General features: G+C 38.3%; 1 protein-coding gene across 1 annotated transcript in view; it reads left to right on the top strand.

Moving 5' to 3' along the window:
• The window catches only part of slc4a5b (solute carrier family 4 member 5b), a gene marked incomplete at its 3' end in the record, with an annotated part of 33,022 nt that overhangs the window by 11,884 nt on the left and 3,561 nt on the right, over positions 1 to 17,577 (top strand). Inside the window, exons 6-23 of the mRNA XM_079411342.1 lie at positions 697 to 846; positions 1,022 to 1,117; positions 2,126 to 2,181; positions 3,476 to 3,633; positions 5,302 to 5,389; positions 5,472 to 5,626; positions 10,134 to 10,262; positions 10,349 to 10,523; positions 11,020 to 11,153; positions 11,269 to 11,540; positions 12,604 to 12,632; positions 12,750 to 12,941; positions 14,266 to 14,379; positions 14,565 to 14,726; positions 15,674 to 15,852; positions 15,937 to 16,009; positions 16,100 to 16,168; positions 16,997 to 17,170. Of these exons, the coding sequence (XP_079267468.1) occupies positions 697 to 846; positions 1,022 to 1,117; positions 2,126 to 2,181; positions 3,476 to 3,633; positions 5,302 to 5,389; positions 5,472 to 5,626; positions 10,134 to 10,262; positions 10,349 to 10,523; positions 11,020 to 11,153; positions 11,269 to 11,540; positions 12,604 to 12,632; positions 12,750 to 12,941; positions 14,266 to 14,379; positions 14,565 to 14,726; positions 15,674 to 15,852; positions 15,937 to 16,009; positions 16,100 to 16,168; positions 16,997 to 17,170 (2,405 nt within the window). The remainder of the gene's footprint in view (positions 1 to 696; positions 847 to 1,021; positions 1,118 to 2,125; positions 2,182 to 3,475; positions 3,634 to 5,301; positions 5,390 to 5,471; positions 5,627 to 10,133; positions 10,263 to 10,348; positions 10,524 to 11,019; positions 11,154 to 11,268; positions 11,541 to 12,603; positions 12,633 to 12,749; positions 12,942 to 14,265; positions 14,380 to 14,564; positions 14,727 to 15,673; positions 15,853 to 15,936; positions 16,010 to 16,099; positions 16,169 to 16,996; positions 17,171 to 17,577) is intronic.

The raw sequence follows: 17,577 nt of genomic DNA on the forward strand, positions 1-17,577 counted from the left end.
CCATGAAGATATTTTGTAAATTTCTTACCATAAATATATAAAAACTTAATTTGTGATTAGTAATATGCATTGCTAACAACTTAATTTGGACAACTTTAAAGGCGATTTTCTGAATATTTATATTTTTTTGCACCCTCAGATTCCATATTTTTCAAATAGTTGTATCTCAGCCAAATATTGTCCAATCCCAACAACTATCCTTTCAGATGATGTATAAATCTCAATTTTGAAAAATTTACACTTAAGACTGGTTTTGTGGTCCAGGGTCACATGTTGCTCAGACATTGTTCTTTTAAAGCTCGTTTAATGGGGTTCCGTTTAACCGAAGTCTCAACTTTGTGTTGTTTCTCGTATGATTCATGAAATTTATACTAATTCAAATGCAGTAAGAGCATATATTTACACTCTACTCTCTTAAAATAGAAAGCAACTCAGACCATTTGATGAAAAATGTTTTAGTATTTAGATCTCAGGTTTTTCCATCTGAGTACAGTTTGAGACATTGTTGAGATCTCTTCTAAAAAAACATTCGAGATTACTGGGATCTTTTTCCTCTGGAGAAACATCTGTGCTTCCATATGCTCCATATACTCGCATTGCTGTCTCATGTGTGATTTTTCTTTTTTCTTTCAGTCTCCCCGGTGTTATTTAAATATGAGCTTTAATCCTTTGTCTGTGTTTTTCTGCCTTTCACAGATGACATAATTGAAAAGCAGGTGCAGGAGGGTCTTATAGCTCCGGAGATCCGTGAGAAGATCAGTTTTGTCCTCTTGCGGAAGCACCGTCACCAGACCAAGAAGCCGATCCACCGCTCGCTGGCGGACATCGGAAAATCCAGCCCGTCGAGTGAGTGTCTCCTGTGTGACCTGTCACAGTCAGTGATGTTCCCAGAGTTCCCTGTCTTTCTCCGACACCTGTCTTTTCAAATCATTTCTTATGAACTTTTTTTTCTTGCATTTCCACTTTATTCTTTTGCCTGTCTTCTGCCATTTCTCTGTGTCTGATCTCGGGTCTGCATCAGACCGCAGTCCGAGCCCGAGTCCTCGCTCTGTGTCGGGTTTCCATCGCTCCACTGAGGACCTGCGAGCTCGTCAGAGCGGCGGCCTCAGCAAACTGCGTGAGTCTGGCCTTCTGTTTCTTCCCCCTTACATAGATTTATCTACAGCTACTTCCAGATCTCTGGGTTTTCTAATAAGCATTCAAGTTTTGTTGCTTTAAATCACCAAATCTCATTGAAAATGCAAATTGCTGTCAGTGTGAACACCCTTTAACCTCACATAGCATCATTCACACACTAATTGCTTGTAGTTGCACAAGAAGGAGAACAATTTCTGCAACGCATTTCTGCCATTGTTCTCAGGATTAGAGATTATTAGAAAGGTCTTGACTTTAGTTTTTCATTCTTGTTTGTTATGATTTGTTTCTGGGTACTTTAGGACAGAAAAACAACATCTTTTTTTCTTATCTCTAAAGAAAGAGTTACTAAAATGTATGAGTATATAAAAGTATCTTTTAAAAAACATGATTGCATAAATAAATCCCATTCTAAGCAAAACGTCTGAAGCAAATGTAACATTTAGAAGTTAATGATGTGTGGCAGATGAACATTGTAATCATAAAATGACATGGTATATATCACATATACCATGTAACATGCTATTACCATCTGAATCTGATGCATAATTTGTGATTAATTTGTTGCTTTATTTGGCTTTACCTTTGACAGTGAAATCACATCAACACATAAATTACATCATAATAATATATTTAATTTTGTGTTATTTTAGTATTATTTATATTCTGTTATAGTATTTATTAACATTTTGAATTTGATTTTATTTTTATATTTTCCGTTTTTATTTTATTTAAAGTTTTAGCAATTTTGTATTGTGCTTTTGATTAGTTTTGAAATATTTCTATTTAGATTTAATTTATTTTCATTTTAGCTTTAGTAATTTTGGTACTTCAGCTTTAAGTTATTTTAAGTTTTATTTCAGTTTTAAGTATTTTTTTAAACATTTACTTTATATTTTGTTGTTTTTATTAGTATTAGTTTTAGTTAATATGTAGTAACAACACAGATTAAATTAATAATCATCAAAGTGTTTCATTTTTTGCTTTTCAGATCCTTCTCAGTGCCGCAGTATGAATGATATTTCCGTCACACCCAGCACCGACCAGGTATTCCTGACATTGTGTTATTTTTTCACATGCACATATTGAAATACACAGAAAATGAATTGATTCATTAGCACAGAGTACACAAGATGATTATAGAAACAAGAGCACTACATCTGGGGTCTTGTCTTATCTATGTGCGTTTATGTGACAGATTTGATACACATACATCTTATAATGGGTGATATGCCATATAAGTCACTCAAAGGCAGTCAGTGTTTGCGTGAGGAGGGTTGTTGGTGCCGCTGCCCTCAGATCACTAGACTTCAAAGTGGGCCAATTCTGAGTCCACTTTAATGAGTTTTTCTGCTTAAAGTGACACCCGCGGCTCACTTTCATGTGGTCACTGCCCTCGACAGGCTTCATTTATACCCTACAGCAGCATGCTGAGACTGAAAGTCAAGGGTCCCGGCAATTATGGAGTGTCAAATGCATACAGATTTCATGTGCAAAAATATTTCCACTAGTTAATTTATAGAATTTGATTAATATACAGATGCATTTGTGCATACATTTAAACTAAGTAGTTTGATTAATTGACGTGTTAATGCAATGACCCCAAAAAGGACCTTTAAAAGTGAATGAATTGTCATTGCATTAACAAAATATCAAGTGGCAACTATTTTCAAAAGTCACTTTGAATTAACTTAGTTATAGGGGCATGCATCCAATAAAAATCACCTTGGTCCAGGTAGTTAAGTCATTGTAAGAATGTGAAATTAGTTCTGAGAAAAAGAGAGGTTCAACTTTTAAGTGAGACTTGAGGGTCCAAATACTTTTAGATTTTTTCTTATAGAGCGGTGGAACCTACAGATTTGATGTACATATAGTACATATATAACAGCAGGCAAAACAGGGTCGGAACATGAGAAAGGAGCTTGTTTATTCATTGCAGAAAGCAAATTGACTCTGGAAGCGGCATTAAAAGATTAAAAGCTGATTTTGCCCATAAGCACAGACCATGCCACATCCACGTGTTGTTTGAGACCACCATTGCCAAACGGCTGTTTTCATTGGTTCATGTGTGTGCGTTTGCCTGCTCGGGGTTCCCGCTGTGATTGCATAACATTATTGATCTGCTATTGGAAAAAATGAGCCGCTTCCCATTTCCATCACATGCAGACACATCAGACATTGATAATAGAGCTCATATTGATACTGGTATCATGTTGTGTGAACACAAACTCTTTCCAACATGGAAATTTCATGACTTATGCATTTCAGCGCTTCAGACCATATGGACTAATTAAACCCACTCATCCGTGATCCCTAACTGTATTGTTATTCCACCCACCAGCTGAAGAATAAGTTCATGAAGAAGATCCCCAGAGATGCCGAAGCGTCTAATGTGTTGATTGGAGAGGTGGATTTTTTAGACAAGCCGTTTGTGACCTTTGTTCGTCTGGCTCAAGCCACAACACTAGGGGGCCTTACTGAAGTCCCTGTGCCAACAAGGTGATCCTCCCACAACAGATTGCATATGTTAATTGGCTGTTTAAATAGCTGATAGCTATTTAGCAGGCAGTCTGCGAATAATGTGATAACTGGTAGTTGACATGTAGTTGCAAAGTTGCTTAGAAAGTCTTACTTGTAATTAGTAGATGGTAAGTGGGCTATCAAAATGAAGTTTTACCAGATTGATAAATCAATTGTCTTATTTTGCAAAAAAAAATGTATAAATCTACGGAAACCAATTTTGTCACGTGATTTGTGACCATGGACCACAAAACCAGTCATAAGGGTAAATTTTTTTAAATTGAGATGTATGCATCATATGAAAGCTGAATAAGTAAGCTTCCCATTGATGTATGGTTTGTTAAAATATGACAATATTTGACCGATATACGATTATTTGAAAATCTGGAATCTGAGGGTGCAAAAAAGTCAAAATATTGAGAAAATCTCCTTTAAAGTTGTTCAAGTGAAGTTTTTAGCAATGCATATTACTAATCAAAAAATTAAGTTTTGATATATTTACGGTAGGAAATTTACAAAATATCTCCATGGAACATGATCTTTTCTTAATGTCCTAATGATTTTTGGCATAAAAGCAAAATCAATAATTTTGACCCATACAATGTATTGTTGGCTATTGCTACAAATATACCCCAGCGACTTCAGACTGGTTTTGTGCTCCAGGGTCACAATTGGTAAATCATTATCATGGCAATGACAACAAAAAGTCCAAATTATGTCACAAATTTTCATAATTATGACATAAAAAGCCAAATCATAACTATGAGATTAAAAAATCGCAATTATGACAAAAAAAGTCACTTGATGTAATATCGACTTTCTTTTGTCATAATTATGAATTTTAGATCATTTGGCTTGTTTTTCAGTAAAAGTGATTTCTAAGCCCATTTCCACCACATACGGAAATAAAAAATCACGCAGAAAAGTTGATTTTGTGACTTTATATATAATAATTTGACTTTTTATTTCATAATTATGGCTTTTTATCTTATTTCAAATATTTATATCCTAATTTTGTATGTGGTGGGAATGCACTTGCATACTATATATATATGCATACTATATACAAGTGCATACAAGTGAGAAGTGAGGTGACATACTGGTGACCCATACTCGGAATTCGTGCTCTGCATTTAACCCATCCAACGTGCACACACACCGTGAACATACACCCGGAGCAGTGGGCAGCCATTTATGCTGCGGCGCCCGGGGAGCAGTTGGGGGTTCGGTGCCTTGCTCAAGGGCACCTCAGTCGTGGTATTGAGGGTGGAGAGAGCGCTGGACATTCACTCCCCCCACCTACAATCCCTGCCGGCCCGAGACTCAAACCCGCAACCTTTGGATTACGAGTCCGACTCTCTCTCTATATATATATATATATATATATATATATATATATATATATATATATATATATATACTTTATTGCAATTATATTGCAGTCATTTTATTTTGGACATCTATTTTTACTTGAAAACAAGACTAAAAGGAAATCCAAATATTTTTGCAGTGTGATCAGAGTGAAGTGGCATTTATAATTTAAGAGGCATCATCAATATTTTTTATTCATTTTACAGAAAGCGAAAGAACGCATTGTAAATGCATATTTGCCTGAATTTATGAATAAATACTATGTGAATTTTCCAGGTTTCTCTTTGTGCTGCTTGGTCCCAATGGCAAAACCAAATCCTACAATGAGATCGGTCGGGCCATGGCTACACTCATGGTTGATGATGTAAGAGAAAATATCAGCAGTTCTGAACCTTGAAATTAAGCATCATCACAGTATTTGTTAACAGCTCTCTCTGTATCTGTAGCTGTTCAGTGATGTGGCCTATAAAGCCAGAGATCGTGAGGACTTGATTGCTGGGATTGATGAGTTTTTGGATGAGGTAATAGTTCTTCCTCCTGGAGAATGGGATCCCAAGATCCGCATCGAACCACCGAAGAAACTGCCTTCAGCAGAGATGAGGTACTAAATCACAAATCTACACTACCATTCAAAAGATTGGGGTCAGTAGATTTTTTAAAAGAAATGAATACTTTTAATTCATCAAGAATGCATTACATTGATCAAAAGTTAGACTAAAGGCATTTATAATGTTAGAAAAGATTTAATAAACAATAATGCTGTTCTTCTGAACTTTCTATTCAAAGAATCCTGAAAAATGTATCATGGTTTCCAAAATAAATATTGAGAAGCACAGCTGATAATAATCAGAAATGTTTCTAGAGCTGCAAATCAGCATATTAGAATGTTTTCTGAAGGATCATGAAGACTGGAGTAATGATGCTGAAAACTCAGGAATAAGTTACATTTTAACATATATTCAAATAAATTCATTATTTTAAACTGTAGTAATATTTCAGAATATTACAGGTTTTTTTACTGTATTTTTTATCAAATAAATGCAGCCTTGGTGAGCAGAAGGGACTTCTTTCAAAATCATTAAAACCAACCCCAAACTTTTGAACTTCAGTATAGGTTGTCAAAATAATAGATATGCTTATATGCTGCATTATTAAAAATATACTGTGAAAAATAGTTTGTAATCTAAAACATGTACTTCATGTGGTAGCATCTAAATTAACTGGCTTCATTCAAGTAAAAATATGATTTAATATTGATTCAATCATATTAAATATTGCCTTTTAAATGACAGTGTTAGAGAAGCAGACTCAGACAGATGGTTAGAAAACAGGTGAGTTTTATTGCAATCGGTGGAGTCAGCGGTTTGCTGATGGAGGTGAGTAACAAGTTCAGTGAACAGGTATAGTAGTACGATGAGGGTGATAATGGAATATCCTTTGCTGTCACAGGAACTCGTGGATAGGGGAAACGGAGCACACACACACACACACACACACACACTTCACAATCCTGGACAGGGGAGACACACTCGTGGAGATCCTTGGAGACACAGACGATGGAGTAGAGCTGTGAAGAACACGCTGGAGATAAGACAGGGCGTAAGTAGAAGATCAAGGTAAGTTCACAGGTTAGTAGCTGTAGTAGCATCAGTCCACTTCGAAAGGAAACGAGATAGGACCATGAGCTGGTGTGAGGTGTGTGCTTTTATGTGCAGGCTGATGAAGTGCAGGTGTGTGCAATTAATACTCAGGTGAAGGGGTGCGTTGATTGGGAGGTGAATGAGCCTGGCTGATCTATGACAGTACCCCCTCCTCCACGGCCCGCTCCTGAGGGCCGAGGACCCCGACGTCGTGGTGGTCTGCCTCTTCCTCGGGGGGGCTTTTTTCACAGGTCAGTCAGGATGGGTTGAATGGAATTCCTCCAGAAGTGTTGGGTCCAGGATGTCGTCTTTGGGAACCCAAGACCGTTCTTCCGGGCCATATCCTTCCCAATCCACTAAGTATTCCAGCTGACCACCATGGCGCCGGGAGTCCAAGATCTCCTTGACCTTGTAGATGGTACCGTCCTCCAGAATCAAAGGAAGAGCGGGTTCCTCTGTCGGGCCAGGCTCTGTGGAGGGAGAAACACGAGAGTGGTAAGGCTTGAGTAAAGAAACGTGGAAAGGAGGATGAATTCTGTACTGAGGAGGGAGTTGCAACTGGTAGGTGACCGGGTTGATCTGTTTGGTGATGGTGAAGGGGCCAACGTATCTGGGACTTAACTTCTTGCAGGGCAGACGCATACGGATGTCCCTTGTTGACAGCCAGACCTTCTGTCCAGGTTGGTAAGTGGGAGCTTCAGATTTTCGAAGGTCTGCTGTCATCTTACGCCTGCGCACTGCCCGCTGTAGATGATGTGAATGCCGTCCCAGATTCTCTCACTTCTATAGAAGTTGGAGAATCCTAGAAAGCATTAGAGTTCCTTGATGGTAGAAGGAGTGGGCCAGGTCTTAATGGCTTCCACCTTCCTCTCGTCCATCCGGATGCCACCGCTGTCGATGTAGTATCCAAGGAACTGCACTGAGGGTAGATGGAAGGAACATTTTTCTGCCTTGAGAAAGTTGGAATTCGCTCAGGCGTTTCAGGACCTCCGCAACATGGTGGCGATGTTCGGCCATGCTCCGGGAGTAGATGAGAATGTCATCAATGTAGATGAGGACGAAGCAATGGAGAAACTCCCGGAGAACCTCATGCATGAAGTCTTGGAATACGGAGAGGGCGTTGACTAATCCATACGGCATCACCCGATACTCGTAGTGGCCAGTAGGGGTAATGAAGGTAGTCTTCCTCTCGTCCCCCTCGCGTATCCGGATGAGGTTATATGCACTGTGGAGGTCCAACTTGGAGAAGACGGTGGCTCCACTGAGATGTTCGAGTGCCGCTGGGACGAGAGGAAGAGGATAACGGAATTTGACGGCGATCTTATTGAGTGCCCGGTAATAGATACAAGGCCGCAAGCCTCCGTCCTTCTTGGCCATGAAAAAAAAAGCTCGAAGCAGTAGGGGACGTTGAAGGGCAGATGTAACCTTGTTGAAGAGCCTCTTCAATATACTCCTCCATGGCCTTCTGTTCAGGAAGTGAGAGTGGGTAAATTCTTCCACGGGGCACTCACCCGGTAACAGATCTATGGCGCAGTCCCATGGCCGGTGCGGAGGTAGCTGGGAGGCTGTCTTCGGGCAGAACACGTCGCTGAAGGGGGCGTAGCAAGCTAGAATATCAACTGACTGTTTCTCCTTTGGGCTCTCGATGGAGGTCGAGTTGATGGTCAGCATCAGAGGGGAACGTGTCGATGGTCTGGGAAGATGAAGGAAACAGTCAGAAAAGCATTTGTTGCCCCACTTCAGAACCTCACCAGTACTCCATGAGATGACAGGGTCATGTTGCATGTTGCGCCCAAGAATGATCTCAGCGGTGGATCCCTCCAGAACCAGGAGATGGATGGATCCCTCATGCAACTGACCAACTTGAAGGTGAATGGGACCCGCACTGTATTTGATGCGTCTACGACTGAGGGATTTTGCTGTTTTCGACTGGACTTGGTCGCTGTGATCGGGAGATTGAGTTGGCGGCAGAGGCTTCCGGAAATGAAATTCTCTGCTGACCCGGAATCGAGGAGGGCATGTACTGGAACACAGGCATTAGAGGCAGTAAGGATTACTATGGCAGTGAGGGGCTGCATATTAGCCACAATTGACTTTATAACACTCACCATCGGTTGAGGAGGACGAATTGGGCATGTGGAGATTACATGCCCACCAGCACTGCAGTACAAACACAGGCCTTGGGTCAGCCGCCTCTGCCGCTCAGTGGAAGATAGACGGGTTAGGTCAACTTGCATGGGTTCATGGCCTGGTTCTGGAGTGCTGAGAGTCGCTGGGTGGCGAAGGAGTGCAGAGCTGGGAGAATTTGGGGATTCCAGGAAGCAAGACTGCATACGGTTGGCACACCTGATGGACAGTTGGATGAATCTCTCCAAGCCATGGGAGTCATCGTATGCAGAGAGCTGCAGCCGCACTCTTGGTTCCGCTGCAAGGGTTCTGAATTGAAGAGCATAGTAAGTTATAGACAGAGATCCTTGACGAAGATGATACAATTGCTCTCCAACAGATGAATCACCGGCCGGCCGAAGACATCTCTGAAATGTTCAATAAAACTGTTAGCAGATTGTGTCACAGTACCGGATTGGGCCCAGATGGTCTCAGCCCACTGGAGCGCTCGTCCTGTAAGCAGGGAAATGATGAAAGCTATCTAGGCTCTGTCGGTGGCGTAGAGATGCGGCTGCATTTCCAGAGCGAGTGAGCATTGTAGGAGAAATCCGTTGCACTCCTCCGCCACACCAGAGAAGGGCACCGGTTTGGCCATGTGACTGGCAATCACATACGGTGAAGAGGTGGTGTCGGTGCTGTTAGTGACGGGAGTTACCGGAGTTGTTGTGGGGTTGTGGAGAACTCGCCGAAGATTATCCACGAGTTCCTGGAATGGATCGGTCTGACTCATCCTGCCGCATCCCTCGGTTTTGGTCCGATCTTCTGTTAGAGAAGCAGACTCAGACAGATGGTTAGAATACAACAGGTGAGTTTTATTGCAATCGGTGGAGTCGGCGGTTTGCTGATGGAGGTGAGTAACAAGTTCAATGAACAGATATAGTAGTACGATGAGGGTGATAATGGAATATCCTTTACTTTCACAGGAACTCGTGGATAGGGGAGACAGAGCTCACAATCCTGGACAGGGGAAACACACTCGTGGAGATCCTTGGGGACACAGACGATGGAGTAGAGCTGTGAAGAACACGCTGGAGATGAGACAGGGGGTAAGTAAGAGATCAAGGTAAGTACACAGGTTAGTAGCTGTAGTAGCATCAGTCCAATTCGAAAGGAAACGAGATAGGACCATGAGCTGGTGTGAGGTGTGTGCTTTTATGTGCAGGCTGATGAGGGAGCTGATGAAGTGCAGGTGTGTGCAATTAATACTCAGGTGAAGGAGTGCATTGTGATTGGGAGGTGAATGAGCCTGGCTGATCTGTGACACATAGCAGGTAGCACAAGTTATTCTGTTTGTTTTTGCAGGAAGTCCGTTTTCTCTCTGAATGAGGTGGGGCAGCCGAATGGGAACGCAGGAGGCGGTGCGGCGTCTGCAGAAGACGAGGAGATGCCAACTCCACATGAACTCGGAGAGGAGCTGAAATTCACTGGCCGGTAGTGTCTACTGGACCTGCTCAACTTCTAGTTGTAGAGATTAGATTTGATGTACACAGTGTCTGAGACTCTTTCTGTTTGTGTAGATTTTGTGGAGGACTGTGGCTGGACATCAAGCGTAAAGTGCCCTGGACTCTCAGTGACTTCTATGATGGCTTCCACATCCAGTCCGTCTCTGCGGTGCTCTTCATTTACCTGGGCTGCATCACCAATGCAATCACCTTTGGAGGACTGCTTGGAGACGCAACCGACAACTACCAAGTAATTTACCTTGTATCCACTAATGTTTTCTATGGGCGATGCGGCTGTCGAAAGGGCTGATATAATACCAGTATTTAGTTGTTTTCAGCATAATGCTCAAAACAGCCAAATATCAAGCAGTTAAATTTATTTGAAAAAGTCTTTCTGTTCTTTTATTTGCTTCACTGCAAAAAGGCTTATCTTACTTGGTATTTTTGTCTTGTTTCTAGTTAAATTAAGATATATTTACTAGATAAGCAAAATGACAAGATAATTTATCTTATTTCCAGGGGGGGAAAAAACTCAATTAAGTGCATTGTGCTTAAAATAAGTAAAATTATCTCCCAATGGGGTAAGTAAAATACTCTTGTTTTAAGAATTTTGCTTATCTAGTAAATATATCTTAATTTAATTTTTAGATATTTTGACAAAAATACTAAGATAAGCCTTTTTTGCAGTGTTTTTTCCTCGTTTCAGTTTTCTGTCTGCATGTCCTTTCATTTGTTTTTACTTCCAGGGTGTGATGGAAAGCTTTTTGGGCACGGCTTTGGCCGGCGCGGTCTTCTGCTTCTTCGGTGGTCAGCCCCTCATCATCCTCAGTTCTACAGGACCGATACTGATCTTTGAAAAGCTGCTGTATGAATTCAGCATGTGAGCAGGACATCTGTGATTTAGTAGAGTCAAAATGCATGTAAAAAAATTCATTGAATTAAGTGAGTCAGCGGTCTTGCATTGAGTTTGATTCTTCATTGTCGTCTGTGTTCAGAAACAATGACATAGACTACATGGAGATCCGGCTCTGGATCGGCCTGCACTCCTGTCTCCAGTGTCTGATCCTGGTGGCCACAGACGCCAGCTACATCATCAAGTACATGACGCGCTTCACCGAGGAGGGCTTCTCCAGCCTCATCTCCTTCATCTTCATCTCCGACGCCCTTAAGAAAATGATGAGTATCTTCAATTATTACCCCATCAGTCGAGACTTCAATCCAGATTACATCACCAGCTACAGGTGTGACTGCCAGGCTCCTGATCAAGGTGAGTCTGAACCCTTCACCCAAAAAAACTCAACCTCAGGCAGACAGGATTTACTTTCTTCATTTGTACAATTTTACTTTCTATAATACTATTTGCTTTGTCTTTTTGTAAATGAAACATCACTGCATGTTATTGCAAGATTTGTTTTTATTATTATTTTATTATCATTATTATTCATAATAATAACATTTGTTATAATTAAACCATGTTTTATTCAAATTTAATCATTAAATGTAACTAAACATATGTAATTATTATTGTTATTATTAATATGATCATTAATAATAATCATATGTATTATTATTGATAAAAAATATTTTTATAATACAATTATAAATAATAACATTTTAAATAAAAATAATAATAATTTGTCAGGATATTTTGTCATATTTTTGCCTTTGATGAAAAGATCCTTTATTTTCTATCATATTTTGTCATATAAATACTTAATAATATTAGTCGATTATGACAAAGAAATGTATTATTATTGATGATAATAATTTTTGCACCATTTTTGCCATAATTTTTGTCTTTTGATGAGAATATCCTTTAAATTGAGTCATTATTTTCTTGTCTTACTAATTAATTTAAATTAATTAGTAATTCTTTTAGCATCTAAAAATAATAATTTTGGTCAAATAAAATGACTACAATTAGTACAATTAGAATTTTATTTAATCTCCAGATATGACTGCATTCCTGATCACAATCCAGATCAAATCAAGAACCGTCTTAAAATATTTTCTGTTAAATATTTGGTTTTACTCAGAAATGTAAGAAAAATTTAAGTTGACTTTCTTTTTTTTTTGATGACGTATTGGTTTGTTACATCTGACCACTGCAACTTATGTGTATCATATTTGTTTTTGTCGCCCATACTCCATTTGGCTGCTGACTGGAGTAAGTATCGGCTACTACCTTCTGGACATCTGTATAAGATGTTCTTGATATCTTATTTTGGGAATGACAGTATTTCTTGTCAATAAGCATAAAAACGCTATTAGTGCTTATTTATCTTCTGTTGTAGTGTCTCCATTGGTTCTCAACGCTTCCTCTCCATTAGGCCTAGAAAACATCTCTGATTACTCTATGGTGAGCTGCAGCTGTCATAAGACTGTTTAACATCAGGGTTTCTTCAAAACAAGCATCCCTATAACTTGTCTGTCTCTTGTTGTCTTTGTCCACTCGTGATCTCACTCCTCCGCTCAGTTCAACATCTCTGCTCTGGACTGGAATCAGTTGAGTAAGAAAGAGTGCTTGAGGTTCGGTGGTTCCCTGGTGGGCAAATCCTGCAAATATATCCCTGATCTGGCCATGCTGTCTTTCATTTTGTTCTTCGGCACTTACTCCATGACCATCTCGCTCAAGAAGTTCAAGGCCAGCCGTTACTTCCCCACGAAGGTTGGAAAACTGTGTATTTCCCTTGCATGTCAACACACTCTCCGTGGAGATGGCATTCCTTCTTCCAGTCTGTATTGTATTTACCACTGTCCCCCAACTTCTTGTGGTTGTTTCTTGTTTTTCTCCAAGTGTCGCACCTTGATAGCAGATTTTTCCATAATTGTATCCATCCTGGTCTTCTGTGCTCTGGATTATGTGATGTCCTTGGACACTCCCAAACTGCATGTGCCCACCCAGATAAAGGTCCAGCATGTTTCTCTGTCTTTGTTATACCAAAAACTTGCCTTTTTAAACTGGTTATATTTGAGTGAAATGCTGCTTTCAAGTCATGATTGTGTATAAGAGAAAAGCGCACGTGTGGCACCAAAAGATTGTAGAAAGTGACAAATTCTGGATTTTCTTTGATTCACCATTTCATTTTATTCCAAGAATTAAATAAATAAAATTCAAAATGAGGTATTAGTATTAGTATTATTTATAATAATAATTTTAAGTCTGCAACTGATTACAAATAGTGATTAATAATTTTTATTAAAACCACTGCTATTAATAATTAGTAACAAATATTTTTTTATGATGAATAATAATCATACAATTAATACTATAAATAATAATAATGTTTAATAATAATTGAGTAATTATTTTTTAATAAACAATTGTTATGTTTTAAATAAAACAATGACATTTATTATTATTATTATTATTATTATTATTATTATTCTTATTATTATTATATAAGACCTGGCTTTCCAAATTTGGTGAAAGTAAATTTGTATTGATTATAAGTATGTTTCTTATTGTAAATGTGGATCTTTAAATTTTGTTTGTATGCATTTTATTTTATTTAAAACGTATATATATATAATAATATTGCTATTATTTAATAATAATGCATATTTTTGTTAAATGCAGTATTATGAAATATTGAATCAGACGTGTATGGCACCTTTCAAGCTGTGTTTCACAGGACATAAAATTACTATAATTTTAAATGAAATACATTAAATTCAGTTCATTTTTATGTATAATAATTAAAATATGAACATGAGGCCATACAAGTATAAAATTTAATTTAAATGTTCATTTAAAAATTTCACCTGAAAAAAACAACAACAAACAAAAATCACATTGTATTTGAAAATAAATAATTATGTATTTATGTCTGCTGAAACTCATAACAAATTCCCAGATCGACTTGAAGGCATCAAATATGTTGCTGTTGCATTTTCAAATCGACCGGCCTTTCGTCTTATAAAGCCTCTGATCTTCTCTAGTTTTAGTTTTCTCCATCTTCATCTTTCTTTTTTCCTCTGTAAATGTGCAGCTTCGGAAGCTCATCAGTGATTTTGCAATCTTCACATCAATCATGACATTTGTTGGTCTTGATTTGTTAATGGGGCTTAAAACACCTAAACTGATTGTGCCAACCGAATTTAAGGTATGTTGTGCTACAGATACACTCGTATCTTTCTTTACCTCCTGACTGCATCTACTTGAGCTTTTTCACAATGATTAAATACTAACATCACATGAATGCACTGTGCTTTACTAAACACACCGTGTGATTTCAGTGACATCCGTTGGTTACTGCTACGCTTTCATCGTGTTGTTGTGTCTGTGCAGCCGACACGGCCGGATCGCGGCTGGATCGTCATGCCCTTTGGGAAGAACCCGTGGTGGATGTGTGTGGCTAGTTTTGTACCTGCTCTGCTGGTCACCATCCTCATCTTCATGGATCAGCAGATCACGGCTGTCATCGTCAACAGAAAAGAAAACAAACTGAAGGTGCTGAACGTCACCTTTGAAGCTTACTAGCAGCTCTCATTTTCACACCCCAGCAAGCACCAAAAACCCCCTGGCAAAACTGTAACTAAAAGGATATTATACAACTTCATTTGCTTCATCTTCCATCTTCAGCAGATTTTTTAGTTTTCTCAACTTTTAAGTTTTAGAAACTTAAAACAACAAGTTGAGAAAACTCAAAAATCTGTTGAAGATTGTTGCCTTAAATTTTTAAGTTTGCTCAACTTTTTTTTACAGTGTATATGCTAATTTTACACCTGAAATAGGCTTTATTTTTATATGCTAAATATTTTTATTCTGAAATACTGCTAAATAATCCAATAAATCTTGTTGTTTCTATGCAAAATTATTTTATTTCATATGACATCTCAGTGGTCCTAAATAAGCTTTATTTTTTAAATGCTAAATATTTTTATTCTGAAAAACATTAAAATGGTTGAAATAGTCAATGTTCATGAAAATTATACCATACTGCAAAATATATATATATTATGTCTTTTGCAAAAGTTTAAAGAGTACTAAAATTACTAAATACATTTAATAAATAAATTCTAATTAAATTAATAACACTTGTATTTCAAAATTAAAATAAGCTATAAATATAAATATGAAGGGGGAAAAATGATAAAAAATGACAAAAGCACAGAACAGAATTACTAAACCTTAAGATAACATCAAATGAAAATATAAAAATGGAAGCTAATTCAAAATTTTTAGAAATGCTATAATGTTATAATACTAAATTATCATGGGTTAGCACCCACTCAGAACACAATAGCTACTTTAAAGAAACTCCTCAGTGACCAATTCACAATACTGCAGCACCGTTATGATGAGTTTTGAATATTTAATATGCATGTTTGTCCATTGACAGTAGTGTTGTTGCATGTAGCATTGTTAAATGTCTTCTTCCCATTTTACCTGAGCAGAAAGGTTGTGGTTATCATCTGGACCTGTTCTGGGTGGGCATCCTCATGGCCGTCTGCTCCTTCATGGGTTTGCCGTGGTACGTAGCAGCCACAGTCATTTCCATCGCCCACATCGACTCTCTGAAGATGGAGAGCGAGTCCAGCGCTCCTGGCGAGCAGCCACAGTTTCTTGGTGTGCGGTAAGTCATAACCAGACTTCTTGTGTAGAATTTAGCTCAAGTATGGTATAGTTGTGAGGAGCATTATGTTTGTGTTTGTTGCAGGGAACAGAGACTCACGGGCATACTGGTGTTCGTCCTCACCGGAGTCTCTGTCTTCCTTGCACCAATACTGCAGGTAATCAAAACGCTCTTTCTTTACTCGACTGAAATCATGCTCCTTTGTATTCTTAGTGCTGTACTAATAACTGTGTGTATTTCTGCACAGTACATCCCTATGCCTGTGCTGTATGGTGTTTTCCTGTACATGGGCGTTGCATCTCTCCATGGCATTCAGGTACATGTGGCTCTGTAAATCTGTAGTTCAGATTTAATAGTTCATCCAAAAATGAAAATTTACTGAAAATGTACTCACTCTTAGGCCATACAAGATGTAGATGAGCTTGTTTCTTCATCAGAACAGATTTGGTGAAATTTAGCATTACGTCACTTGTTCATCAATGGATGCTCTGCAGTGAATGGGTGCCGTCAGAATGAGAGTCCAAACAGCTGATAAAAACATCACAATAATCCACACCACTCCAATACATCAATAAACCACTTGAAAAGAAACAAATCCATCATCAAAAAATATGAGTCTTTTATCCATAATATTACTTTATCCAGTGAAAAAGGAGAGAAATGTACACTGTTTACACGTGAATCCAGTTGATAAATCCAGTTTTGGATTGATGTTGATAGATTTTGATGTGAGAGGACAACAAGGGATGAGCTTTCTCACTGGTGGAAGCGTTATTATGGATTCATATTTTGACCAGAAGCAATGGTTTAAAGTTAAAATATCTTAATTGTGGATTTGTTTTTTACAAACACACAGCTTTTCACTTCACAAGATGTTAATTGCTGTACTGGAGTGGTGTGGATTATTGTGATGTTTTAATCAGCTGTTTGGACTCTCATTCTGACGGCACCCATTCACTGCAGAGCATCCATTGCTGAGCAAGTGATGCAATGCTACATTTCTCCAAATCTGTTCTGATGAAGAAACAAACTCATCTACATCTTGTATGAGGCCTGAGAGTGAGGAAATTTTCATAATTTTTTTTTATTTTTGGGTGAACTATTCCTTCAGTAGATTTCACCAGAGTTTCCCTGTTTTGTTCAGTTTTGGGAGAGGATGAAGCTGTTCCTCATGCCAGCCAAGCACCAGCCAGATTTCGTGTTCCTGCGTCACGTACCGCTGCGGCGCGTGCACCTCTTCACTCTGGTGCAGATCATCTGTTTGGCCGTCCTCTGGATCCTCAAGTCCACTGTAGCCGCCATCATTTTCCCTGTCATGGTGCGAGTGCTAGTTTTATAGGTCATACTTCACCCCAGAATCTAAAGCAGAACAATTATAAATGTTGAAAATATAGTTAATTTCCATTAAAATAATGTCATACTGCAAAAAAACTAAAAGATCTTAAAATAGATTTTACTTTAATGTATGCAAAATATAATTGTACTTTATTTTACATCTTAATAGTCCCAAAATAAGCTTTATTTTCTTTATACAAAATATTTTATTTTTACTTTGAAAATATTTTCAAAATGTTGTTGAAATTTGCTGTTTTCATGGAAATAATGCCAAAACAGTGCAACAATAAATAGGCTTTATTTTTATTTTTATCATTTTATTTTGTGGCAAAATATGACCTGGAGTTTTCACTTAACTCTTCCAGAATAGTAAGTAATATCTAGCATAGT

Source organism: Barbus barbus, assembly GCF_936440315.1.
Source record: "Barbus barbus genome assembly, chromosome: 47".
Taxonomy (NCBI): Eukaryota; Metazoa; Chordata; class Actinopteri; order Cypriniformes; family Cyprinidae; genus Barbus; species Barbus barbus.